This window comes from Prinia subflava, chromosome 13, assembly GCF_021018805.1.
Source record: "Prinia subflava isolate CZ2003 ecotype Zambia chromosome 13, Cam_Psub_1.2, whole genome shotgun sequence".
Lineage (NCBI taxonomy): Eukaryota > Metazoa > Chordata > Aves > Passeriformes > Cisticolidae > Prinia > Prinia subflava.
This window is the reverse complement of record NC_086259.1, coordinates 2,173,793-2,200,909: the sequence shown is the minus strand read 5'-3', so window position 1 is coordinate 2,200,909 and position 27,117 is coordinate 2,173,793. Positions and strand designations below refer to the sequence as shown.

Below are 27,117 nucleotides of genomic sequence, written 5' to 3'. Positions count from 1 at the left end.
CACACTCCTCCACTCAGACAGGAAGATGCTCAGACTGTAAGAAAAGCCTGTCCTGATCTAGCAAGCTGCAAACCCTCGGGACAGCTGATCAAATACAGCCCCAACGACATGTAAACAGGATATTCCAAGTTTGCCTCCTCTACCTTTGGGAAACAGCAGCACTAAATGCTGTAGATGTGGATTCATTTCCTGCCTGTGAATTCAGCTGGGGGGGAAAGTAAAAGTCAGAAAATCAACATGCTGCCCATGTGTTCAGCTGCTCTCCAAGGCAGACCTAAGGCAGGCAAGGGGTTGTTCCAGGCTTTTGTCAGACTCCTGTCTGCAATGATTCCTGCAAGAGGGCAACTCTGAGCTTCCCACACCCATGAGAGGACCTGAGCCCCATCCTCACCTTCAGGGATTGGCTCCCCTCAGGTCTCCCTCTGACTGACACTGAACCTTCCACTGACATGGGCAGCAGCACAGCAGGCCACGTTCCAACACCTGAATAATCCAGCTTTACAACTCTTAGTACCACAGAAAGATGCCACACAGTGTAAAGCACTGATAGCTAACTTCATCTCAGCAGGATTTCTGCTAGGTCAGGTCTCTGCTGTCTGGGCTGCTCTGACTTTTTGCTGGATCAGGTATTGTCAGTCCTGGATCAGGGAACAGTCTGCTCTCCAGCAGTTGGGATGGACTCCAGGGTATGTGGTCTGTCTGGATAATTCAACACAAATGTGAACACACACTTGGTCCACATCCAAACAGTATCAATGAATGATCCAGAAATGCACAAATATTACACTCAGGACCATCCCTCTCCCCTACTTTGACCTAGAGTGTTTTCTTGATGTGAAACAGGAGCAAAGTGGGTACAAAAGGGCAGAAAATGTGGGGGAAAAAAAAGAAAAAAAAAAGAAAAGAAAGAAACCCCATAGTGCAAGTTTTCTGTGATTAAAAAGGTGAAATGGGTATGGTCACAACGGCCAACTAAGAAGCAGATGTTGAATCTTCTTATGCCCTCATTATGAAGCTCTCTCCCAGACAGTGACAAACCAGCAGCCAGAGCTGGCAGACTGTGTCTAAAAGCACACTTTTTTTTTGCCACCCATCTTTTGTGTTCTTGCAGACAGACCAGTGACACAAGTGCCTGGCTGCTCTGCAAAACCTGGGCACAGAGGGAGAAACGTCCAAGACAATGACTTAGCTTGGAAAGGAGCTGGCACAGAAGGCAGCCCCCGCCTGTCCCAGGGTTTTGGCATCCTCTGCTCTTTTCACAACCTGCCCACTGCACCTGCAGCCAAAGCTTTGGCCCACAACCCCTGCAGAGAAACCTGCAGGCACTCAGCTGAAGTGCTAAGCTGCTGCTAGTAAAGAGCAGTCCTGCAAGAGCACTTGGCACTGAGATGCAAACAGGGAAACACCCTCAACGGCTCCTGTCAAAGAGCAATTTGCTCGAGGGGGAAAGGATTTCTCTTTGCTAATGATCCCTGTGCACAGTGCTGGCACTGGTGCCCAGTCCTGTCTGCACAAAGCAGCTGCCAGCCAGCACTGCAGGGCCCCAGCACTATCACAAGAGCCCTGTCTGTCCCCAGAACTGCACTGGGAACCTTCTCCATGCTCACCCCACTCACCTCCATGCCAAGACAGACAGGCATCCTCCTCTTAGGATGATTTTTGGGAGTGTTTCTTATAAGCTGCATGCCAGACTCAAGTCAAAGTGAGGAACAAGACACGAGATGCTCTTCTCTCCCACTCCTGACACCTCACCACCCAAATATCTCTTATTTAGTAACTCATAAGCTTCATCACCCACAGTCATAAGACAGCAAAGGAGTTGCGGCTAAATTTCTAGCAACTCTTACAAAAATACAACTAAAGCACAGTTGAAGAGTAAACTCCCCTGGTATAATTATTCGTTAAAAATCTTTCTAGAAACAGCAAAAATCACCTCCTCAAGAACTGCATAACCAGGGAAAGAGTTAGGAAGATAATTTTTCACTTTGTTAGTTACAGTAAACATCTCCAAATAGATGTGATCTTATGAATTTCATCAGCCAAGCCTCCCTTCTCCATTTTGAAAGGTTATGTGAAGTGGTGAAATGTTAGTTAATTTATGTGTTATAGGACTGGCAAAAAATAACAGAAACGTGTAATCTTTTCATAATTATAAGTCAACACTCAACTGATATGAGAAGCCTCTATTCATAGCCACTAAAAGGAGCATTCATTCCCTCTTTACATCATCCCTTTCCCGTTATGTCTTGATGCAATTTTCAACAGCAGGTGAAACCACTAAAAATTGGAAACAGTGTGAGAAATTTTCCTCTCTCTGGTTTTAATTAAAACACTCAGAAAAACAGAGAAGTGATAAAGAGAGGCAACCCTTTCCACCTGAGCTGCTGCCTGTGCACCCGTCCTTGGAGAGCCCAGTGCAAACCTCACGTGCAATGTCAGGGGATGTGCCCTACTGCTGAAGCAGTGGCTCAGATCAGGATCATGGCAAAAGAAATAAAAGATAATTCACATCTGCTTATGAACTGTGTGGTAGTTGCTTGGTGCCCTTTTAGCTTTCAGGGCATCCCCCTGAGCAGTGGGCACTGGCAGGGCTGCCTTTGGGAAGGCTGGATGAGACCTGAGCTCCCCACAGGCTCCCCACACACAGGGACCTTCCACGCACCATGGGCTGGGAGCTGCAGTGTCCCTCCCACCCAGGAGAGCCCCACACCAAACCTGACACACCTCACCCAGCCCTGGTTCAGGCACAGCTGCTGTGGGCAACCTGCCCAGATGCTGTGGCTGGACCAAGCACAGGGGCACCCAGGATGTCCTGCAGCTCCAGCTGGATCCCCATGATCCAGGAGGGTCAGCCTGAACTCCAGCTCAAGCTGCTGTTGGTTTCCTTTGCCCAACACCCACCTGGGCCCCAGGGGGCCTTCCTGCAGAGCTGCTTCCAGCCAGGTGAGCTCCCAGCTCAGGATGAGGCTGTGGCTCCCCAGGAGCAGCACTTGGCTTTTCCCTGTGCTGAATTTCCCATTTCCCATGTGAGGTTCCCATTCCCACATTTCTGCTGCCTGTCAGGGTCCTGCTGAGCACCACCACAGCCATCCAGTCTATCAAGCAGTCCTCCATGGTGGTGCAGTCCACAGGCTGGGCTCGAGGGGTACCCCATCCCATCACCCCAATCATTAATGAAGATTACTGTCAAACCCTACTGATGCCACAACCAGCTCCAGCATGGACTTCTGAGGTGCACCACTGGTGACTGGCTCCAACTCAGCCTCATCCTGCTGGTCACACCTCAGCCAGTTTTCAGTCCACCTCACAGCCTCTACCTCACCAGTTTGTGCAGAGGGATGTTATGGGCGACAGTATCAAAAGCTTTACTAAAGCTGAGAGCTCACCACTGCTCTCCCCTAATTCCCCAAGCTTTTCATCACAGAAGGCCAACCCAGCACCCCTGCTTCACATTTTCCCTGGTTTTCCTTTCTCTCACATATCTGCAGGAGCACTTCTTGACTTCCCTGTCTTTCTCCAGGGCCAGCTCCAGAGAAGCCCTGTGTCGCCTGATATTCCCCCCAGGTCACCTGCCCCTGCTTCCACCCCTTCTACATTACTCACACCCTTTCCATTTCTCTCTTCAGAACCCCTTGCTCACCCCTGCAGGCCTCTTGCCTTTTCCTGCATGTCAGGATGGGCCATTCCTGAACCTGGAGACTGCTGGCCTTGAGAAAAATCAACCAGTTTTCCTTTTCCTGACCCCTTTTCACATCTCCCTACCTACTTTGGATCTCCCGCAAGTCTGTAAAATACAAATTTATATATGAAATATTCTAAGTCAGTTCAGTCTACAGAAATGCTCTCCCTGTTGTAGGTACCGGCAGAGTCTGGACTTCAGCTTCCAAGTAAATCCCACCCTGTCTAAATTCACAGCAAAATGACATGGCTAAGTAAAGAGTTACCTGTGAATATTTACACATTAAATGCCTACTTAGAGTTTTAACTCCCCACTGGATTCACTTTGGACTTAAAAATAAGCATAAATGCATTTCTGAGTCTGACCTTTGATCAAAACATTCGAGATCAGTGTGTAAATCACTCAGTTGGGATTTTTCCTTCTAATGTGTTAAATCACTGCAGCACAACCTAATGCAAACATTCCCTTAATTGCACAAAAGCCCTTTTGGAATCTCTCCTTTCACTGTATTCACCAAGAAAAGGTTGCTCAATGCTCCCTTGAAAAAAACCCAACAAAGCAACTAACACAACCCACAAAACTTATCTTTTGAAAACTAGCTAAAAGAATTAGTTTAGTTGTTGGGGGTTTTGAAAATTTATTTCTGCTTTTTTTTAAAAAAAAAATACTAGAGCCTTTGTTTTCAGATGAATGTAACCTCTTCTGTAATTATATTCATGAAAATAAGGGCAGCTTTTACCAAATCAATGATGAAGCTCTCCACTGTGTTTTCTCTGAAAGGTTAAGAGTGAAGCACACAGTTGGTACTGAGCTGGTGCCTGCACATCCCTTGCTTCTCCCACTGGTGCCTTTGACAGATGAAGGATTTTATAATTTCTCCAGAGGAGCTAATTGTCCCTCTTAGAGAAGAAATCATTGTTGATCCTCAATTAAAACAGACTGTGCTTCATTCTAGTACCAGTCACAAAACTGTCTTCTGTAGTTGCCTCCTTCCACCACAGCAAGAGAGAGGTTTCTTCACACAAAGCAAAGCAAAAAAAAAAAAGCCCTAAGAGATCACTCGAAATGGTTGTTCCCCATTGGTGTTCAGCTGGTGGAGCCACAGCTTTTACCCTGCAGTGGAGGCAGTGACTCAGGCTGGCAGGAATGGCTGTGCAAGGAGGAACACGCAGCCCTTTCCCGTCCTGCCCTGACCCAGCAGCCGCAGCACAGAGGTGAGTGGGGAGCAGCCGAGGCTGCTCTCCTCCTGCCCCAGCCCTGTCCTCGCAGGGCAGCCTGAGCTCCCAGCCCAGCCCTTCACTGCTGGGGAGGGCAGGGCTCAGCACCTGCTGGCACAGGAGCACCTTCAGCTCACACTTAACGCTGCCTGTCCCCCAGGCTCCAGACTCCTCTTTCCCTGCACAACCCTTGCCACCATTTCTTCATGGCTTTGAGAGAAGAACAACTCAACTATTTTATTCCTGTTCAGGACTAAACATGTGGACTGGCACCTGTTCTGATCCCTATACTCCAGCCTGCACAGAACATCCTTATCTCACTTCTCCCTTCCCCCTGGTGCTTCCAGGCTTGTGCCCTGCCCTGAGCTGCAGGATGAGCACAAACATGCAACTGTTTGTTCCCCAATGGTCACACTTGACCCTGAGTCAGTCTTACTTAATTTAGATCCCGAGTTGACACTTACTTTGATGACTAAAGTCAACTGCTTGGTGAGAAACTGCGAGCTGCATGGTCAAAAAAATTCAAACAGCAATTGATTTGCAGGCTTATTGGACACTTTTTCTGGCTGGTGGCTATTATTTTGGGAACAGTAGTGTTCCAGCAGGAAACGATGCATGCAGAACAGAGCCTGCAGCAGCAGCACAGCCAGTTCCCAGATCTTCCTTCAAAACAGGAATTAAGTTCACCCTTTAGGGAGATGTTTTACACATCATTGTCACCTGGGTGTGCAGCTCTTGTCTCTCCAGAAGGGCACACTCTCGTTCACCCCACTGCATTTTGGTTGCACTCCAAATCAAATTTACAACATGGACAAGCAAAACTAAAGTCATGACCTCACATTCCCTCACAGTGCCCCTATAATTTGGTCCCCTGGTCAAAATGAAAATGGCTCAAATTAAAAACAAAGTGAGTTTATACCACTTTCAGCTCAGCCCTGATGCTGGCAGTTCTGGACCAACAAACATGGCCTTGAAATGGCAAAACCCCAGAAAACACTTAGGGGGATGCAAATACACAGGCAGAAGCCTCATAATGAAAGTGAAATAATATATTTCTCAGAAACTTAAGCAAATATTACCGTGTATCTGCCAGAACTCTCAGAAGCTTCCCTGGTTTTTTTTTAATCAAAGTACTCTCTTGCCTTTTCCACTGTATGGGAACATTAAGTTAGAATCTCCCCGAATGCACACACAGGTGAGCACTCCTAGAGTGACTGCCCTCTGAAGAGATGTTCCCCCACAGAGTGCAGATCTCTTCCTCTCTACTTTTAAATATCACAGCAGCCTTGAGGACCAGAGGAGCCAAGTCCTTGAAGCCGTGGTCTCTGAGCAAGCCCACACAGACCTTGCACTTGGACGTTGAGAGGGAAGAGGAGTCAAAGCAGAGACAACCCCACCCGAAGGAGCAGAAGAGAGGAACTCTGACCATTGGGATCAGGCAGTGCACATCACCCTTAGCAACAATGTGGGCTGGGAGTTGGAGGATGTGACACCTGGAGCAGAGCTAGAAACTCCCCATGCAGGCATTGACCCAGCTGGGAACAGAAGAGCTCTAAGTCAGTGCTTAATATTCAAGGGGTAGTTTGTCAGAAAAACACAACAAAGTCCTTCCCTCAATCTTGAAATGCACTATTCCTCTGACCTTACAATAATCTAACACCAGGTTTCCCAATTCTGCCAGTCCAACCAAGCAAAACACCCAGTAATTTCAAAGGAAGTTCTATCACAAAGGCGTCTGGGATTTGTCCTTCAGCTCAGGAGCTTGGGTGCTTTGTGTTGTGGGTTCACTTTTTCCCCTTTCACAAGCTACAGAAGTAAATCAGACAAAGTGAGATGTGGTGTCCAGCCAGAGCCACCACATGGGTTTGAGCTGCTCCCTGCTCCTGCCACCCCCACGGGGAAGCCAGACAAAGCCCTGGAGGTGGGAAGCAGGGAAAAGCAGAGCTTCACACACTTGGCACACCAGGAAGCTGATTTGCAAGTCTGCCCTTGGCACAACTTCAGAGTGTTTTCTTTGGGGCAGCCTCTGTGGATCACCTCTTTCTGGGCTGGTTCTTCACAGGCCTGGATTCCTCCCAGGTGGGAAAGAGGGGCTGAGAAAGCCTTTTCCCAAAGAGCCACCATCAGTTTGCTCTTACACACCATGCAAGGCTGTTCCAGCCTAACCCAAGCTATCCCTTCTCTTTTTACATTTTCTTAATGGGTCAGGGAGTTTTTTTTTGGTTTGCATTTTTAAAAGGAGTGGTCTGGCACTCCAGTCATTCTACCCCCATGTGGAACTGCCCCATTGCCCTCAGGCAATGTGGGGTTTGGTGAGCGAATTGCCACCTCTCCATCTGCCAGAAATTCCTGCAAGGGGCAAACCCCATCCCTGCTGTGCTCGAAGCCCCAGAGCTGCCGTGGGTTTGGGTTCCTCTCTCTGAGCTGGCAGTGACCAGCTGCAGGAGATGCTGCAGCACCCTCCACGGACAGGCAACACCTCCCAGCACTGTCACTGTCACCACCCTGGCACAGGAATGTCTCCCTCAAAACCAACACACACAGAGACTGGGAGAGTCTCCTTCCAGGCAAAGCAAAACAAGCTTTTTTTCTAATTGCTTGTGAAACAGCATCTGAGTCTGGCACCTTGGTGACTCCCAAGATTTCATAAAAAGACATTAAATAAGAATAGGCTGGACCTATGATTTTGCTGCCAAAAAAAAAAAAAAAAAAAAAGGCAGCAACCAAAGGAAGACAGTGGCAAGAGTCATCAGAGCCCCAGCACCTCAGTCAGCACAGGCAGCACCAGGGTGATCTCTGGAAGCAGCTGAAGTTCATGGGCATCACCCCTGCCTGTGCCTGCAGCTGTGCTGAACATCCCCTGCAGGCTTAGCTCTGGATTCCTTTAAGGAGCCCTGCTCTGTGCAGAAGATAACAAGGAGAAGAAAAGCAGAGGATGCACAACTCACATCTGGACACAGCCTTCATCTCATCACACTCATCCCCCACCGCACCCTGAGAGTGTGCCCGGGAGTGACCTTGTACAAGCTGAAAGAGGCCAGCAGGACACCCGGGCCCTCTCCCACACCACTGACTCCACCTGCTCATGGTCACCAGTTTCCTGCAAAGCGGGATACAAGTATTTATGTGTCAAAATGCCAGGTTCCCAGGCAAACAGCACGTGGCTTTTACAGCCCAGCACAAAGCAGTGACACACGTGGCCATCCCATGGTGGGCATGGTCTGGGAGGTGCAGGGGCTGCTGGACAAGCCAGACAGAGAAACAGGCCCAGGGAAAAGCACTGCTGTGAATTTATGTATTCCCTGATCTCTGTGGTGTAATAAAAACAACTCCAGATGACTCCCAGCTGTCAGGAACAAGTCAATCATGGCCCCACGACTCAAACAGGACTGTCATTCATGAGGCAGCATTGGGTTTATCAGATGTGCTCCATCTTCTAAATAAAACTGCAAGAATTCTAAATGCTTTGCATGAATTTTGAGATGTCTTGAGGGCTTTTTCCCCCCTGAGCCAAGCCACAAAGGTCTGCACTCAAGTCATGTGGGGTTTCCAACAGGGCAAGTGCATCACTTGCTCTGCACCACTGCAGCTTTGCAGGGCGGCACTGCCGAGGCCCAGCCCTGCTCTGGCCAGGAACAGGTACAACAAGCCAAGAGACTTCCCAAGACAACCAGCTACTGACCTACACTTCAAAAAAATTACATGCTTATTTCTGAAACCAGCTCCAAATATGGACTCTAACACACTTGATTGGTGTGCAGGTCTGTTTTCTATTGAGTGTTTAGATTTGGGAAACATGGCTTTGATTAAAAATGGGCAACCCACCAACTGCAGAAATTTTCACATAACTGCCTGGCAAAAAAAAAAAAAAAAAAAAAAAAAGAATAGAGCTGCAACAGTTATTGCCATTCATCAAAACTTGTTCCCTGAGGAATTGCCTGCTTGCCCCACCTACACTTGAGAATGCACCTACACCTGGGATGCTCAAGGTTAAGAGCAACTGCCACAACACAGAGAATCCAAGATTTTACCAGTCACAGCCCTTTCCACTGCCCACTATACCACTGCTTTGTCTTAGCTGATATTGCACTCAAATATCTTTTGCTTCTTCCCTTTTTCTTTAAACAAACCCCTAAATCAACATTCCTATTTGAACCAGCACGGTTCTGGAGAGATGGAAGGAGTGGCAGGTGAGGCCATCCATAGACAGGGAGCTGATCCTGCTGCATTCTGTGCTGGGAACAGGAGCAGGCAGGGCAGCAGAGAGCAGCACACGGCCAGGCTAACACACTCCTGGGAGCAGGGGAAACCACAGGTAAGTGACAAAGTTTATTCACCATCCCCTCACTCAGAACCACTCTGTCAGTGATTATTTTCCAGTCATTCAATATTTGACCCAAACAAATGGATTTAGCAGGAATTTCACACCAGCAAAACATGGAAAACCAAGACCCTGCTCTAACTCTAACGCTACTGAAGGCAATGTCATCTCCACAAGGCCAAGAAAACAGAACCAGCCACAGCAGCAGAGCCCTTTGTTGTCTCAGCTCAGCCAAGTCCATGTTTGTTTTATCACAGTCACTATCACACTTCTCCCTCCTGGTTAGAAATCTCTTCCTAGCAGAGGTTTCCAATACACACACAAACGCTGCAGTTTTGCCCTTGCCAGAGACAGGCACAAAAAGGAGCCTCAAATTACTGGCATTAAAATTTGGGACATCCATGAACTGTGTTTCACAGCCCCTGACCCAGCCACGGACCCCAGTCAGGGCTGCCCCCCCAATGCCCCCCTGGGGACAGTGCCAGTACAGGGGGACACTGAGAAAGGGCAGCAGGACCACCCAGCCCAGCCCAGGAGCCTCACCCTGGCATCCCTGCACGCCTGGGGACGAGCTGCAGCACAGGGGAAGGGTTTGTGCCATGACCACCAGAACAAAAGGGTATTTCCCATGCCTGGGAGAGGCCACGGGCTCCCCACAGACCACAGGAAATGCGATCCAAGCCAGCTGAAGCATCTAAACATGCACAATTGTCAAACTGCATTTAGGAATGGCTTTTTGGTTCTCTTTATTTTAACTTTGAAATTTTCCAATTTTTTCAAGTGACCACATTAAAGGAAGAAAACATGTTGTTTTCTCTTTCCAGGAGTTCTGAGGTGTCAGCAGTGAAACAGTTCACCAATTAAATGCATGTCTGGATGGGTGGGAAGCAATGAAAGTCCCTAGCAGTCCTTCCACAATAGCCATCTACTTTTCTGAAAAACTATAAATACTTTCTGAACTGAAACAACTTTGTTCACCCAAATTCTTAAAAGAGCAACATTACATATGAGACATGACCTTTTGTAAGCTATGAAATGCCTCCTGGTTGTCCATTTGACCCGCTCCCTATTTCAGGACAACCTCTGATACTAACATTCTTCACACTCGCACACTGCCTTCCCTGCTCTTCTCCCCACGTTCCCAAACTCTCTTCAACCCTCACAAGAGGCCAAACGCATTTCACTGCTGCTGCCTGCAATCAAAGACTACAATTAGAGTGGGGGGAGATGATTAAGTATTTGTGCTGTTATTCCACCCCAGTCATATCCCTCTTTCAAAGTCATTTGATTTCTCACCCTCAGCACCTGAGGAGCTCAATTCTCTGCTGGGGAGCTCAGCCCCAAGAGCCCCTCAGGGCTCCCTGAGCAGCACCAAGCCCAGCAGCCAAGGTTTCCTCAGCAGGCCAGGCAGAGCTGGAGCCCTTCCCCAGCACAGAGGGTGGGACAGTGGCCCTTGTGCCCACCCCAGCAACACAGAACTGAGGCTCAACCCCCGCTGTCTACAGCTTTTCATGCAAAGCCTGCCAGTAAGAACTTTTCCAGCATCTAAAACTTGGAAATAGGTGTCACCAGCAATAAATCCTCCCCCCCAGCTGAGCCCCTCTGTGTCAGCCCTTCCATGTTCATGTGCATGGTGGTTCTCAGCTGAGCATTAAAGCAGGGTTTGTGCTCTGGGGTTTTTCCTTAATGAGTCATAGGCCTTTTCTTAAAAGTTTGCTGGAACACATAAATGTGACATTAGAGATTTAGTAAAAACTGCTCCAAGAAACAAGGAATGAAGTTTCAGACAATGTGAAATACTCCAGCTGGAAGAGATACATGGCTTGCTTGGCTGCTTTTTTATGCTCAGTGTCAGCACAGTAACAAGCAAGGCTTTGCTGACAGGGAGCTAAAACAACCCAGTGAGGTTAGTAAGAAGAGGTAACACATACCACAGAACTATCTGCTCCAATGTAGAAAAAAAGCAGAAAATCCACTTCCAGAGACAGCACCCACACAGGCACATTGAAAAATCGCATAAAAATCCAGCCAAACACCACATTTATTGGTTGATGATTAGCACATTTGCTAATTTTGTTCAGAGCTGAAGGCTAGTAAGCCAGCAGGAATCCTGCTGCCAGCCTCAGGAGCTGTCACACCCCTGGAGCAGCTCCAAGCAATGCCACATCACATCCCCAGGTACGATGGTCCTGCCAGGACTTGAACCTTTCAGGCAGCTGAGCACAACCCTCCACAGTGAGCCTGTCTGAGCTCCTCTCAAAACTCACAGACATCATGCAGAGCCCTGCATCCCATCCTGCTGGCTGCTGCACTTTTGCTTTTATTTCACACATCCCCATCCCTGTCACAGAGGAGGCACTTTGTCCAGGAGGGGCACAAAAATCAACCACCACATCATTCTCTGAGATACTCAGCTTCTCCAGCTACAGAATGTGAAATTATTTTGGACACAACCAACCAGACCCTGCCAACCTGCTGTGAAGTGCTGTCCTGAGATATTTGGGACATATGATGTTGGTGGAAGACCAAGTCTAGAGCTTATTAAAAGTCTACCTAAATGTTCTGATCTTCATAAAACTATTTACTGTTATAAAATAAACTATTATTTATTTTCTTTCCATTGCTGAACAATCCTATTATATACCTGAAAATTACTTTGCCAAGTTTGGAGCACTTTTTTAAATAATCATTTTAGCATTTTTTAAAAATAATCACTTTAGGATTAGGCAAATTCCCTTCCTTTGAGTATGTTTTCTAAGCACCCAATATCCACACAACTAAGAGACATTTACATCCTTATTTATTAACTGTGGATATTAAGGATTTCAGCCTAGACTTGCTGCCATGAATCCATCAGTGGTAGCACACAAACTTGTACCATTTACACATTTTAGATGTAAAAATTGTACAACTTCAGGGATGCTTTCCACTGAAAAAAACCCCAACTTAATCACGTTATAAAAACAGCTACTTTGACCTGTTCCCTCACAGCAGGGTAGCATTTCTATTCTGCAAACTACAGTGTCCACAGAACCCATGAAAGTCATTAAACTGGGATTTCCTGCCAATTCACACACCCCATGAATGAACCTCCAGTGAGTGACTGCACCTCAAACAGCACATCCACACCCAAAAATCTTTGTGGAACATCCAGCACAGAGGTGAGGGAAACAACTGCCCATAGGAGTTCAGTTCTGCTACAGAACCCTTTCTGAGGTTCAGTCTTGCTTAGGATATCTCCCTGACCCACATGAGAGAGCAGAGGTGGCTGGTTTGGGGTTTTTTGGGGGTGAAGGGGTAGGCAAAGGGAGAAGGGTATGTTTAAAAGCCTTCTGGAATTTATCCTTGAGGAAAGCAACACAGCCTTGGCCTGGAGCTTGTGACAAGTCTAAAAGCTGAGCAGAAGCACTGAATTGCTGAGTGCTCCTCACAGCATTCCCACTGCAAACCCAACTGCAGCACAGGCTCCACCCAGCCCCTGCAAACCTTCCCTCCCTTGGCACTCTGCTGCACAGCCTGGCCCAAAGGCGCACACAGGAGCATCTCCCAGGGCCTGGGGCAGCAGAGCAGCTCACACACCAGGGGACAGCACAGCAGGATGTGTGTGTGCACCACCTCTAGTCCTGCAGACACAAACCCCTGTGCTGGAAACCTCACCTTGCCACCTCTAATCAAACACGTGGCACTTCTCTGAAGAATGTTTTTCTTCTTTCCCTTTTACACACAGTGCCTTTACAACGGAGTAAAAACATGCGCAACAAAAAGAAGCAAACAAAAAGATTGCTGTGAAACAATACCCTACCCACAGTCAAGTGTCATGCAACTGAAGATAAGAGAACGTTTGTCCACATTCATAGCACAGGCTTCTGTCCAAGTCACAGCCATCCAAATTCCCATTTCAGTGGGAATTTACATGTATCTAGTGTTAATAAAACATGTATCTAGTACTTAATTCTACATGTATCTAGTACTTAATAAAACAAAACCACACATATTCCACAGCTCTCCCCTGCTGTTATTCTATCACTATTCCCAACTTCAAGGAGTCATAAGGGTGTGCATGGCTAGCAGGGACTGCAAAAAGCCTTCTCAGGAGCACCCCTCACAGCACATTTCATGCCACAGACAAGACTCCTTTTTCTCAGCTCTGCAGACTCGTGTTATCCCATGCTTTTTCATATTAATGAGTTCTACTTTCTCTCCCCTCACCTTCCTACTCCTTCCTCTCCTTTGGATGATGCTCTAGATACAGACTTTATCACTCTTCACCATGATTTCCTTGCCTCATTCAGGGACAGGCTCCTGGTACCTGTGAGCCACAAGGATGCTGCTGCTCCACGGGTTCCCCAGCAGCTCCTCCTGCACTGCCCCTGTGAACACTCACCTCCCTTGTCTGACTCTTTTTTGGGGGCTTTCTTGCTCTTTGGTTAGAAAAGCCTGAGCACTCTCAAATTAGTTTCAGCCATGTATTTTCCAGGTGTAATAGGGAGATTAGAAAATAAACCATAACTCTGAGATACATGGCCTGTTTGAACACTTCAGGAGACCCCACCATGTGAGTTTATTTCTATTTGTTTGCCCTATCAAAGGCAATTTTTTTCCCAGGACAGCCTCAACTGAGGCTGAAGGAAATGCTGAAGGACACCAGCTGTTTACCAATACCCAATGAATTTCAAAGCCCAGCAATAGAGAAATATAAAGAATTTACCAGACAATAAATCTTTGCTTATCCCCCCAAACAATATGATGTATTAATCATTACCTCTACTACTGCTACTAATCATTACCTCCATTCCTGATGGAAACAGGAAAGATCTAATATTTCACAGAGAAACCTTCAGGAACTCCTAAGACTAAGACTAAAACAACTCCATAGCAAATCTCTCAAGTGTTCTGATCACCAACTGCAAGCTCATCTAAATCTCATTCAAATTTTGAAATTTCATCTCTATGCAATACAGCCTTTAGAGACTCACCACTGTTACCTGCCTTAATTTTGATCTCACTTGCATAAACACCCTTCCACCACATCAACCTGCACACACAGAACAAGCACAAACATAACTCTGAATTCATGAGCATATAGCAGGGCTCAAATCCAGATTTACATGGATGACTACACAAAAAAGGGCAGAGAGGGCCTGCATGGACCTAGAGATTTATTTCTTCCCTTCCCTCACCTACCAGGGCAAAGGCTTTTCAGCACCATGTTATCAGCACTGATTCTTGGTGGTGCTCCCAAACACATGTGCTGTACTGCTGGATGCTTCTGGAAAGAGAGAGCTCTTAAAAGTCAAGGCTGCTCACCAGGGTGGGCACGGGCTGTGCTGGACTGAGGACTGCATTATGAACAGAATCCAGTCTTTGTGTCTCATCCCCAGACATCCCTGCTGCCCTTGGCAAACCTCCTGCAGGTGCCCTGCCTTGTTCTGCAGGGTGAGGAGCAAGCTGTGGGGGGCAGGAGGTGGCAGCTCTGTGACAGCATCCCTGGTTCTCCCTGAGCAGCAGCACACAGGCATGAACTCGCCCTGATCTGCATCTCAGCTGGGAGAGCTGGGGTGAGGGGCAGCCAGGGGTGGGGAAGGCTCTGGACACACAGAGATGGGCAAAGGCACCTTCACAGAGGGCACTGCCTGCACAAGGGGAGCTGAAGGACAAGGCCGAGCTGCAGACTTGCTTGTCTCTCTAGACTTTGCACAGGCACTCCCCACCTCCCCAGGATCAGGTGCCCCTTGCATCTTTAGCAGAGGGCAGTGTGACAATTGAGTCACTTCTGGTGCTGGATTCCCCCACCGTGGCCAAGATGAGCAGGACCCTGGTTGGGGGTGGCTGCAGCAGTGTGTGACTGCTGCCTGCACCCCTCCACACCCTCCTGCCACTGCTGACAGCACACCAGCAGCGAGATCTGCTTCAAAAATGACAGCCAAATCAGCCCAACTGGTCAGCATTTCCCTGCCTGGCAGGTCACAAGCCACAGCTCCACAGTCAGTCCCACCAGGATGCATGACTTGCATGGCTGTGCCAAAATACAACTTTAACCTAACACTTTTTTTTTCAACACCTAGACCTCAGACTGAAGTGTTCTGCAAAGAAAATAGAATTTAAGACAGTGCCTGAGCTCATGACTTTCCAACACCCACGAATGTCCTGCTGACACCTCTGGATGAACATTCAATTTAAAAAGCATTCCTGAAACAACTTTACCTCACCTTGTATCAATGTTCAGCTCAAAAGAGTTATAAAAATGAGTGAAAGTACTTTTTTTACCTCACTTCTCAGCATCTGGCAGTAAACCAAACACATTTACTAAACTGTCAGTACCTTGACAAGGGGGTCTCAGAGGGCTGAGGAGGAAGAGGTTTGGGCAGGGAATGCACAGGAAGCAGCTACAAGAGAACACAGTCACACAGCTTTACCCAATTCAGCTGCTGCCAAAGGAAGGGTCTCAGCTTCCCAGAGCCCTCTGTCTGCACCCTCTGCCTTGAGTCAGCTCCAGCCATCTCTTGGACAAGGATGAATTGCAGCAGCTCAACAATCCAGCCCCAAACCACCCTCCCTTTTCTCCCTCCCTCTCTGCAGGCTTTGTTCTGGTCAGATCAGGGAGTGCAGGTGGCTGCAAGCTGTTGGTGGGAGCACTTGAAAGTGGAATGGTGCTGTCCCTCACCTGGGCAGATGCAGAGCCTTCCTTTGGCCACACTGGCATCTTTACTCAGATCAAACCAAGGCTAGGAAGGCATCTCCTTCTCTCTACAGATGCACTGAGGCCTGGGAGAAGGAAGGGGAGGGTGGAGAAGCTGCAGCAGTAAAGCAGAGCTCCCAGCATGGGCAGACAGCTCAGAGCCCACCGAGGGCCTGCACCCTGCTTGGCCTGGCTCCCCCAGAGCCTCTCTGGAGATCAGGCCCTGAACTCCTCCCCATCCTGTGCTTATCTGTCCCAGGCTATGGGTCCCTCCTGAAGCAGAGCAGGGAGGTGTGGGAAAGCAGCCAGGGCCTGCCAGCACCAGCACCCTTGGGGGAACACTCACACAAACTGAGCCACAGCCAGGATGGAGGCAGGGGAGAGCTGCTCCTCCTCCAAGCAGAGCTGGCTCATCCCTTGACCTCAGGTTCAAAATAGCACACTGCTCAGTTTTTAATTTTACTGGGGGTGTGGGGGGCAGACAACAACAAGATGACAGGACACCAAGCACAGTAAACACTTGGTGTCCTCATAGCAGCATTTACTCATTAGACAACTGAGCTCATCTGATTAAGAGGCAGTAAAACATCTCCTCTGTTCCCTCTATCTTGCTGGACCTATTGGCTCAACACTTGTGTTCTCCACAGGCACCAAAGAACACCCACCACTGCCTCTGGAGTGTGCCAGACACCAGTGCTGAGCAGACACTTTACAGCTGCAGCACATACAAACAGCAATAAAAACAATGAATTTTCCTTGCTTCTTTTTATTAGCTTGTTTAAGACAATCTCAGGTAAGTCAAACTAAGAACAAACTCTCCTTATTCTCCTCTCACTCTGTTTGACTCTGACCCAACAGCCTGTGATCAGCCCTGCCAGCCTCTCATGCACTGGCTCAACCAAAACTCACTATTCACCCACATGGGTCCTCTGAACAAAAAACTTGGGATCAAATCCACCAGGATTTATCAAAGCCTCAACAGCTCACAGAAATCAACTTTCTCTTTCAAAGCACCCCAGTTTTCTGGGTTTCACCTGCTTCCAGGGTGGAAGTCACAGCAGTGGTCCCTCATGCTGCCACAGCAGGAGCCTCCAGAGCAGCCCAGAGGCTTCTCCGGCTCTCTGCTCACCCTGCCCTGGAAGCATCTCCCGAGGTTTGGGCCTGCTGCGACGTCGCTGTGCAGCCCACGGGCAAACACTTGGAACAGCCAAACTCTGATGAACAAGAAAATCTATCCACAACACAGATTCCCCACACTGCCCCCCGAGCCCCTGATCGTACACCCAGCTTTCCCAGGCCACTGGAAACACCTCGGAGAGGCTCAGGACAGGTAACTTGTTTCTTGCTCTCACACTTCACTCCTCGGTCTCTCCCTGTACACCATGGAAATGCTGAAGGTAACATTTCCTGCAGCTCCTGTGTTCCACGCCCCATGCAGCTTCTGCACATCCTCTGAAGGGAACCAGAACCGCCCTCAGCAGGATCCCCTCAGCTGCTGAGGAGTCCTGCCAAGTGCCAACACGGCAAAAGATGCAGCCGGTGATCAATCAGCGTCCTTATCAGCCCTAGCAGGATGAAGGAGGGCAGCAAGCACTGCATTCAGCCTCCTCTGTCCGGGCACAAAAGCTTGGAGGAACTCTGCCACTGCAGCTCACAGAGAGGTTTTCCTGCTGGAGAAGTTGCTGCTCACTTCCCTACCGCCACTGCCGGCCCAGGTGTCTCTCCTGGACGAGTGAAGGCAGCCCTGCCCCTCCTTCCTTCCCTGCAGAGCACGCCAAAAGCCGGCCGAGCCTCGCGATTCAAACAGCGACCGGGGTAACTCAGGGCTCCATCCTCAGGAACGCACAGGGCCCGGCAGCACACCAAGCATCGCCTCCAGCCTGGGTGGGCTGGCTCACCCGCACCCCTCACCTTCCCAGGCCTCCTCCTCCTCCCCCGGGAGCTCAGACAGCGCTGCGGAGCCCTGGCCCTGCGAGGCAGGGAACGCAGGAGCGGCTCCTGCGGGCCGCCCTGCCCTGCCCGCTCACCTGCAGCCCCAGCGCAGCCGGGGCAGCACTTGCACGCTCCAGGATCAACTTTTCACAGGTGTTTTCAGCCTTTGCCACCCAGTACAAAGCAAGAAACAGGGGAGCCTAATCCTAACTAGTGCGGCTATAAAACACGTGCGCTCATCCGCACTTCAATAGGCTACTTCCACAAAGAAGCAACAAAAATTCAGGTGATGACCCAACAGGCCAATTTAACCTCAGCAAAGGCCGAGGGCTCCCCTCCTCAAAGATGTCCCTGTGTGCTGAGCAAACCCTGGAGGCCTCTCCGGGCGGGAACAAGGCTGGGCTCCCACAGGTACTGAGAACTCGCCCAAAGAATTCATTGAACGAGGCACCACGAACTGCTCCACCAGCCGTACTCATCATCTGCAATAGTTACCCCTGACTGAGAGCGGGACCGCAAACACCACAAACTCTGGGGTGCTGGAGTGAGCAGAGAAGCTTCAGCAGCCCGTGAGGAAGGGAAACAAACGAGAGTCACTGTAAGGCCCGACTGCACACACAGCTCTCGTCACACTTCAGCCAAGTCTCCCATCCGCACGTAGGAAGGGAAGCATCACACATCCCGGCAAACATCCCGGCAAACCGCGTTGGGAAGAGACGGGAGAGAGTTCACATACCGGGAGTGAACTACGGTGCGAGCACTTCGGACACCAGACAGCGTCTGCGGCCATGCGAGACTTCGGCAGGCACCTGGTCCGGAGCAGCCCCGGGCATCGCACACCCGCCTCCTCCGCGGCCTGCCCGGCTCGGCAGGCCCCGCGCACCGCCGCCCTCCGGCCGCCCGCTCCCCCCGCCCCACTCACCGAAGTACTCCTTCTTCATGTGCATCTCCAGCTCCTTCTCCAGCTCCAGCGTCAGCGCCTCCAGCCGCCTCTCCGCCTGGCTGGGGCCGCTCTCCCGGCACGGCGTCACCTGGTAGGGGAGCTTGAATTTGGGAGCCGGAGCGGAGCCTTTGGTGGGGCTGTAGGCGTAGGGGGGCGGCTCGGGGGCGCCGGCCGGGTGCTGCTGCTCGTGCCGCGGCGGGGACTGCGCCCGGAGCCGGTGGTACGCGTCCCCCGGCTCGGGCACGGCGCCGTCCTCCTGCAGGCCGGGCCCCAGCAGGGACGAGCGGGGCGACGGCAGCTGCAGCTCGGGGTAGGCGCTCATGGAGCCGCGGGAGCTCCGCGAGCTCTGGCTGGAGATGCTGGAGCGGGGGCTGACCACGGCGGGGCCGGCCGAGCCGCGGCCCTCGGGGCCGCAGAGGCTGGAGCGGGGGCTGGCCAGGGCGAGCCCGGCGCCGGCCGCCCCCTCGGGCTCGGCGCAGCCCGGCGGGCCGTACCTGCAGTCCGAGTAGCTGGAGCGGGGGCTGGCGGTGCAGGAGTACTGGCTGGCGGTGCTGGAGCGGGGGCTGGCGTGGCGCTGGTCGTAGCCCATGCTGATGCCGCTGGTGCGGTTGCTGCTGGGCTTGCTGCCGCCGCCGTCGTAGCCGGTGAGGCTGGCGCGGGGGCTGGAGTGTTTGCTGGTGTCGCTGGCCGTGCTGGCGTAGCTGGAGCGGGGGCTCAGGGCGGCTCCGTCGTACTGCACCAGGCTGCCCCGGGGGCTGCCGTACTTGTCCTGCCCGGGCACCACCAGGCTGGAGCGGGGGCTGGAGAACTTCTCGTAGGGCACCGCGACCGCGCCGCCCAGGCTGGAGCGCGGGCTGGAGAACTTGCCGTGCTCGGCGCCGGGGCCCGGCGAGGCGGCGGCCAGGCTGGCCCGCGGGCTGGCGGCGCCGAACTTGCCGTCCGGGCCGCCGGGCGCCCGCCCGCCGCCCTTGGCCACGTAGCCGGCCTCGTAGGCGCTGCCCGCGGCGTAGCGGTAGCCCTCGGCCGAGTAGCGCTTGCCCTTGTCGGCGAAGCCGCTGTAGCAGGGCAGCGCCACCTCGGAGCGGGTGCACAGCCCCTCCTCGCAGCACGGCGGGCCCGCGGGCGGCTCGGCGGCGGCGCGGCCGTTGGCGCGGAGCGGGGCGGCTTTGCCGCAGGGGGCGGCGGCGGGGAAGGCTTCGGCGGGCGGCGGCGGCGCGGCGGTGCCGTTCATCTTCCGGCCCCGCTGCTCCGCCGTCATGTGGGCGGCGATGACCCGCTTGGTCTCCTCCAGGTCGGGGTGCAGCGCCAGGTCCCGGCGGCCGCCCCGGCCGTACGGACCCTCCGGGCAGGGCTCGTACAGGGACAGGTCCTCCATGAACTTGATGGCCTTCAGTGCCATGTCCTCCTCGTACTTCTCCATGCTCGGCCGGAGCCCGGGGCGCGGGGCGGGGGAGGGCGGTGAACTCTCCGCGAAAGCGCAGTCCAGAGTAGAGAAAGAAGAGGGGTAAAAAAAAGAAGAGAAAAAGAAAAGCCAAAAAGCCAAAAAAAATTCCTCAATTCCAGCAACACAAAAAGCGCCCCAAAAGAAAGCCCCTTCCCGCGGTCCTGGCGGGGCAGCGGCGGGACGCGGCTCCTTGTCCGGAGAGCGGCGAGGCGGCGGCCGGGCTCGGGGCGATCACCCGGGCGGCATCCCGCGCCGCGGCGCTGGGCTCGGGGCGGCCGGGCTGCCCGGCGGAGCGCGGCCGGCGCAGTCGAGGCGCCCCTGTGTCACTTTCCACCCTTAAATAAGTTGCTCGGTCCAGTCAATGGCGCGCTGCGCGGAGGAATTTGCGCTCGGCGGGTCCCTGCCCCCGCTGCCCCTGGCGGCCGCCCCGCGGCGGGGCCGCGGCCCGCCCGCACCCCCGGGCGGGGGCGAAGGCGGCGGCCGGCCCGGAGGGGCTCTGCGGAGCGGTGGGCGCAGCGCGGGGCGCGGCGAGGCAGGGACTCCTTTGTGTGGGGCAGGAATGCGAGGAAGGAGACTGGGCGCTGCGTCCCGCTGGAATGTAGTTAATGCCGGAGCCAAACAATGATTTTCCCCGAGTCAGTCAGGGAGAGGGCGGCCGCGGCGCTGCTCGGCGGGGTCGGCAGCTCCCTCCTCGGCTGCGGCCGGCCGAGCCTGGCCCGGGGCCGGCGGCGGGGCTGTCACCGCGCCGGGGGTCCCCGCTCGGGCAGCCTCGGGGAGCCGCGCACAGAACGCCCGGGCAGGAGCGCTGGGGGTCCCGGCCCGGGGGCTCCGCCGCCCGCGCCCCTCGCTGGAACTTTCCGGCAGGACCCGCGTGGGGAATGGGCGGCCCTGCCCCGCCTGCGGCTCCCCCGCACAAACAGCGGCATCGCTGCGGGGGCCGCGAGCAGCCCCGCACCTGTGCGGAGTCCCCAGCGCTGGCCAGGTGCCTCTGCTGAAAGGACTGGTGTTTGTAGCACAGCAGCTGAGGGTTGTTGCCAGTTATTTATTAAGTCTTTAAAAAAAAAAAAGAAAAAAAGGCAGTGCTAAGACATATGATAAACATATTGTGGCCTAAAGCAATCTGTGAGCTGACGGGAGTGTAAAAAAGCAGCTACTGTGTGTGTAACTGCAAGAGCTTCGTCTGTTGATCGGTGATGAAACACCCCGGCGCCGCTTGCTATTTACATCTGTGTGCTCACGGGAAAGAGGGTCAGAAATCAACCCCTCACAGCGGCAACTGAACCAAGACCGCGATACAAAATCGTAGCCGACAGTTTTTTTGTTTGGTTGTGGATTTTCTTTTTGTTTGATTTTTTGGGGCTTTTTTGTTTGTTTTGTTTTTTGTGACTGAGCTGCAGCTCCCTGACCGTCATTTGTGTTTATGGCAGAAATGCTGACAAAGCCCTAACAACAGGTATCTGACGGGTGTCGTTACCCTGCTGGATGCTGAGTGCCCTCTGAGGAGAGAAATACGGCTCAGGTTTGAGCTATAGGCACTCTGCTGTGCCAAGAACATTTTATTCTGCTATCAGACCTAATTAAACATTAAAAGTAACTGTGTACTCAAAAATGTCCCCAGCAGTGGAGGGCAATTGATTGGCAATCTGTTTTCTTGTGTGTGCAGGGGTGGCAGGAAAAAAAAAAATCCAACAAACCATGTAAATGTGCAGAACAAGACCTGAAAAACAAATCTGTTAGGCATGACAGATGCAGTCCATATCCAGGTGGACACACATAAGCAAACTTTTGTGAGTCCACCACTTTTGGGAGTCAAGTACTCTTTTCTATGTTCACGTCTTTCATGACACTTTTTGCCCATCTCCCAGACAAGCTGCTGGCACGTGTGTTACTTGTGGCACACGTCCCGTTCCCCTGCAGCCCTGCGGCAGGTGTGGATGGTCGAAGGCACCTTTGCAGCTGTGTGTCCTGGTGCAGACCCTCGCTGCTCCCTCGGCACCAGCAGCAAACACTGCCCAGCAAATGTGCCCCGCCTGTGAGGGGCGTCAAAGCAGCAGCTCCAGCCCCTGTCCCGTTTAAGCCACGGACTCTGGGAAAGGTCTCAGGGCACCCACAGTCTGTGCTGTCAGCCACCTCACAGGGACACATCCCTTCCAAGAACAAAGAGAGGTTCCTCCCACAGGGCACATGGAGACCACCTTTAACTTGAGGCTTCATCTGCTGCACCTGGGATGAAGTTTGTTTGTGGCAGTGGGCATCTCCTGACCTGCTGCCCTCAAGTGTGCTGCTGCAGAGCTCCTTCAGTCCTTCCTGGGGCCTGTTCGAGGCTGTTCTCTCCAGTTACTGGCTCAGCAGCACTTAGTTTTTTAAGGTTGTCTTCCTGAGAAGTTGGGTGAGGCTCATGGACGGCTTGGAAGGTTGGTCCATCAAGAAAATGTATTCTGTCTTAAGGGTGTTTTGTTGTATTTTGGTGTTTGTTTGTTTTTAATTTAACCTTACAACATGAGGTGGCTTTATTATTAATCTGACAGAGGGGGTAGGACATGCTGGGAAGCCCTGCCCATGTGAGGAAGCATTTTGGGCAGGTATCCTTCCAGCAGGAACTGCAAAGCTGAAGCCACAGCTTCAGGTGTCCTTCCACAGCTCAGTCCTTCTGAGCCACAAATCTGCCCTTGCCTTGCCTTTTGAGGCCGCTCAGTTCTGTGCTGCTTCTGCTGCCAGCAGGTTTCTGCACTGTCTGTTGGTACATAAGTCATGAAAGTGTGGGCTTCGTTGGATATGAATTTATGGGAAAAATGTACTGGGGAGTCTGAGGAAATAGCCCTTTTTAGTGAGCAGTGTGGATCAAATGGTAAAAAAACACTTACTTTTACTGTTAGAAAGCTTATGCTTGATAAGTAACAGGCTGGTACTGTGTTCCCGTCTCAGCCCTGCTGCAGGGGCAGTGCTCCTGGCCCTCTCTTCACCAGGGAGTTGCAATTCTGTCACACACACCAAGAAGCTCAGATTTATCTGCAGGACAGCCCCAGGTGTGGGCCAAACAGGTGGAATAAATAAATATGCTTGCAGTGGCACACAGCACACACAGCACTGCTGCATTGCTCACAGAGCACCATCTGTAGCAGGCTGTGCAAACAAAAGGAGTGGAGTTAAAGCTGCTGTTGCTGTACTAAGTAGCCCCATCATTCTCCTCACTGTTAGATACACAAAAATCCAAAATACTGGGTAGTTACAGCTTGACAATCCTGGTTTTCTCCCTGAGTAATTTTCAAAATACTTGTTTAATTATTACAACCAGCAGTAACATGTATTTACTGCAAAAGGACTGACACTTCTGCAACGAAGAGCACAAGAGCTGTGGGAGTGTTATAAAAGCTGAACTTCATTTCGTAGTTTGGTGTGGTTATCCTTATGCCTGATTTTAAGTTATCTCAGTAAATCAGATAATAAGGAAAGCCAGCTGCTTCTGTTAAATAAACTCCATTGTCTGAGACTTAAAGGGAGCAAAATAGCCAGGTGGAGTTATTGATCTGTGAATATCAGCTGGGGGCCTCCCAGGCAGAGCACTCCTGTTCTTGTGATTGCCAGCGCCTGCAAGGGAGACCTGCTGCTCGCTGGGCTTTGCTTCCCTGAGTTGCAGACAGTTTATGACCAGGGAATCTGTCCTGCGAGAACAGGGAATCTGTCCTGTAAGAACTCCCCGTGGAAACTGCAGCTCGGGTGAAGACAATGGCAAAAACCCCACGGCTTGTGTTGTGGTGTGTGTGTGTAATATCAGACCTGAGACAATGCAGGAGGGAGTTCTTTGTCTCACTTCATCAACTGAGCAATTTGAAGCTGCTCTGCAGATTTGCCTACCGAACTGGATGCTACCTGCTTTTTTGCAATTTATTTCTTTGTCTCCAGCATTAAGAAATCAATGAAATTGCACCTTGACATCCAAAAGGTAAGTGTTTTCCACTTTTAAAATTGATTGGTTTCTTGGTAAGGAACATAAATGATTATTCTTTTATCTCTGGTCTGTTTTGAGCCTGATTAAAAAAAAAAAACCAAAAAAACAAACAAACCCAAACAAACACAAAACCCCGAAAAACTTTGTGAAATTAATTTTAAAAATATGCTAAGAAATGTTTATATTTTGGGATGGAAGACTGAAGCTTTGCTTTTCTTTGAAGTGGTAGCTGTATTCGGTTTATATTGCTTTGTTTTGCATGTTTGGATCCTGTATATTAATTTGTGTTGTAATACTTTTAAGTATAAACAAAAATTTCGGAATACGAAGCTTGGATATTAATATGTATTTAGACTAGGGTGATTTGTTTACAAATCGCTCTGTTCTGACCTGGTTTTTTTTAATTCTCATTTACAGTTATCACAGCTTCTAAAAATTGCACTTCTAGAGTGTGTTTTAGGGCACCATCTTCTGGCAGACAGCACACACTGTGTTTGAATGGCTGCCCTCACTAGGCACAACTATTTAAAGTATTTCTGACCACCACCACTCTGCAGGCTTACAGGTCATTTCTCATTCTAAATCTGCAATAAAACACTATTTAACATTTTTTACATTCTTCTTATTCACTGCAACTGCAGCTATTCACTCTGCTGCACAAACATAACTTGGGACAGACCCTGTAAAATTCCAGTCACAACAGGCGCTTTGTGAACGTGCTGGGGTAGACAGACAACATCTGTCCAAGCACTTATGATTAATGCACCATATATGTATCTTATTTCTTTTATAGCTTCATCTTCCACTGCTCTTACATATTTCAGATAATCACATTTCTGTCCCAGGCAGTTTAGGGGCTCATGCTTTGGAGGCTGCACAGGGCACTGGCCACAACTCCTTGCACTCACAGGACAGTCACTGTATATTCCAGTGCAGTCAGTTTGCAATCACTACATTTGCATAAATCCATCATTTACTTGGCCAGCTCAGTTAGCAGTGCACCCACTTAGTACTTCTAAAGAGGCCTGAAGATATACAGCTTCTGATTTCAGAGACTTAGAGGAGCTACAAATTCTCTTAATATGATAAAAAGAAAGTCCTGATTACAGCACTACAAACCTTCATCCAGCAAAGGAATCAGAGAGCATTAGTGCACTGAATAAAGAACAGAAGCACTGCATGAGGGTCAGGCTGCCAGACACATGGCCCCCTCTGCTCTGGTGGTGGTGTCAGGCTGACTGCATGTGCTTCTTCACACCCATTAAAGAAATGAGGCAGGCTACGAGCACTGACCTGCTGACCTGGCAACACAACGCACTTCAGCTGTGATCAGAAGGATCATTTCAGAAGGAAGAGGACATTGGTTTGTTGAGAACACCAGTTACATTTACATTTCATTGTATTTTAGAGGTATTATAGAGGGAGCACTCATTAACTGAAAATAAAGAACAAATTTACAAGCATAGAGCTGTTCCATAAGTGTAACTAATGAATTCTGTATTCTGCATTCTCTGCACTCTCCAGCTTGTAGCTCCTCTCCACATCCCCCAAAATGCTGCAGCCCAGTGAGCCCTGTCCCACAGAGCTCTGGCCCTGCATTCACCCAGCAGTAAAGTGTCAGTCCCACAGCTCCAAAGCCAAAGTGCTGCCACAGAGGCTTCTGGGGGTCTGTCCATTCTCCAGCATTGCAGGGTTGGGATTGCTTAGTGTTTGCAGGTATCTTCAAGTGTTGCTGAGCAGGACTTCCATAGGAAGAGCAATTCCATAAGTATCTTTTCTTCTGGAAATTGTTCTGCAAACTTCTTTTTCTCATGAGAGTGAAGGAGTCTGAAGGAAAGATAAAGATAACATGTATCCAAACAGCAATTTTCTTTTGTATAACATATCAAGATATATCTACAAATACATGTAATTATTTCATCCTGTTTCTCCCTTAAAAGCATCAAGACCTCCAAATCAAAACATTGCCTCTCCCTCACGTACATCTGTCTGCAGGTATAAGCTCCCTGTAGTCATTCTGCTCAGGCACCAGCCCAGAAGCAGTCTCAGGCAAGCAAAAACCAGATAACTGACATGTGTACCATTTGCTGTATTATCCTAGTTCCTGCTTTCTTGCACATTCTGTATTTTAGGTGCACAAAATGGAGGGCTTTCTGTCCTTTTAGCTGCAAAGAAAATAAATATCTCTACCACTGAAACAGAACACACCAAATCAATTTCCCTTAATTCTGCGTTTATTCGGTTTTCTAACCCAAATTTAAAATTTTGGGGCAGTAGAAGTAAGGCTCGAAGAAGGTATCAGTGGTATCTGCAGACTGAATACAAGCTGATTTTATCTTCTGAAGTCTAATAAATGGTTAGCAAGAGGTCTTTGTTGTAAAGGTCAGAACTTGAAATGGCACATCAATCTGCTCCCAGCTGTCAGAGGCGAGAGGCCAGGAAAGGATGCACTTCTCTGTGGTTCAGCTATGGACTGGTTTCATAAAGGAAAGCTAAAATGTCACACAGAAACACCACAAACACAAAATGGTCACCTACAAGTTGCAGTGGCTCTTTAGGAGATGGCCTGGCACAGGGCTGTCTGTCACCAGGGCCCAGAGTCCTTTCTCCTGAATGGTTACCCTCTGCCTTGTAAAGGTGATTCCCTGCTTTGGGAATTCCTTCAGCCTCCATCAGAACAGCTTAATGAATCTGTGGCTAACTGCTGTCAATCATCAATGGCCAATATTCCTTTCCATGTCTGCTGCAGAAAAGGGCTATTGAATTAAAAGCATGCAGACACTAGGTACATTCTGTAATAGTCTGTATTTTCTTGTCCATACATGGCACTCAAATTCACTAAGTAAATTAAAAATGCAAACATCAAGAATTGCTTCTATAAAAGCAGCTAGAAAAGCTTAGTTCTGACGAGAACTTTGCATGAGTATAAACAAACAACTTGAGAACCCCATGT

At 50.4% G+C, this 27,117-nt stretch overlaps 1 protein-coding gene across 2 annotated transcripts in view; it reads right to left on the bottom strand.

Annotated features, from left to right (window-relative positions):
* WTIP (WT1 interacting protein) overlaps nucleotides 1-20,556 on the bottom strand; it is an 83,991-nt gene extending 63,435 nt beyond the window's left edge. The window contains exon 1 of one of the 2 annotated variants that reach the window (XM_063411021.1): nucleotides 18,751-20,556. In XM_063411021.1, coding sequence (XP_063267091.1) covers nucleotides 18,751-20,191 — 1,441 coding nt within the window. In that variant the 5' untranslated portion in view covers nucleotides 20,192-20,556. Of the gene's footprint in view, nucleotides 1-18,564; nucleotides 18,728-18,750 lie in introns of those variants that run through there. The other variant, XM_063411022.1, reaches the window with a different exon arrangement.
* Between the last annotated feature and the right edge of the window lie 6,561 nt (nucleotides 20,557-27,117).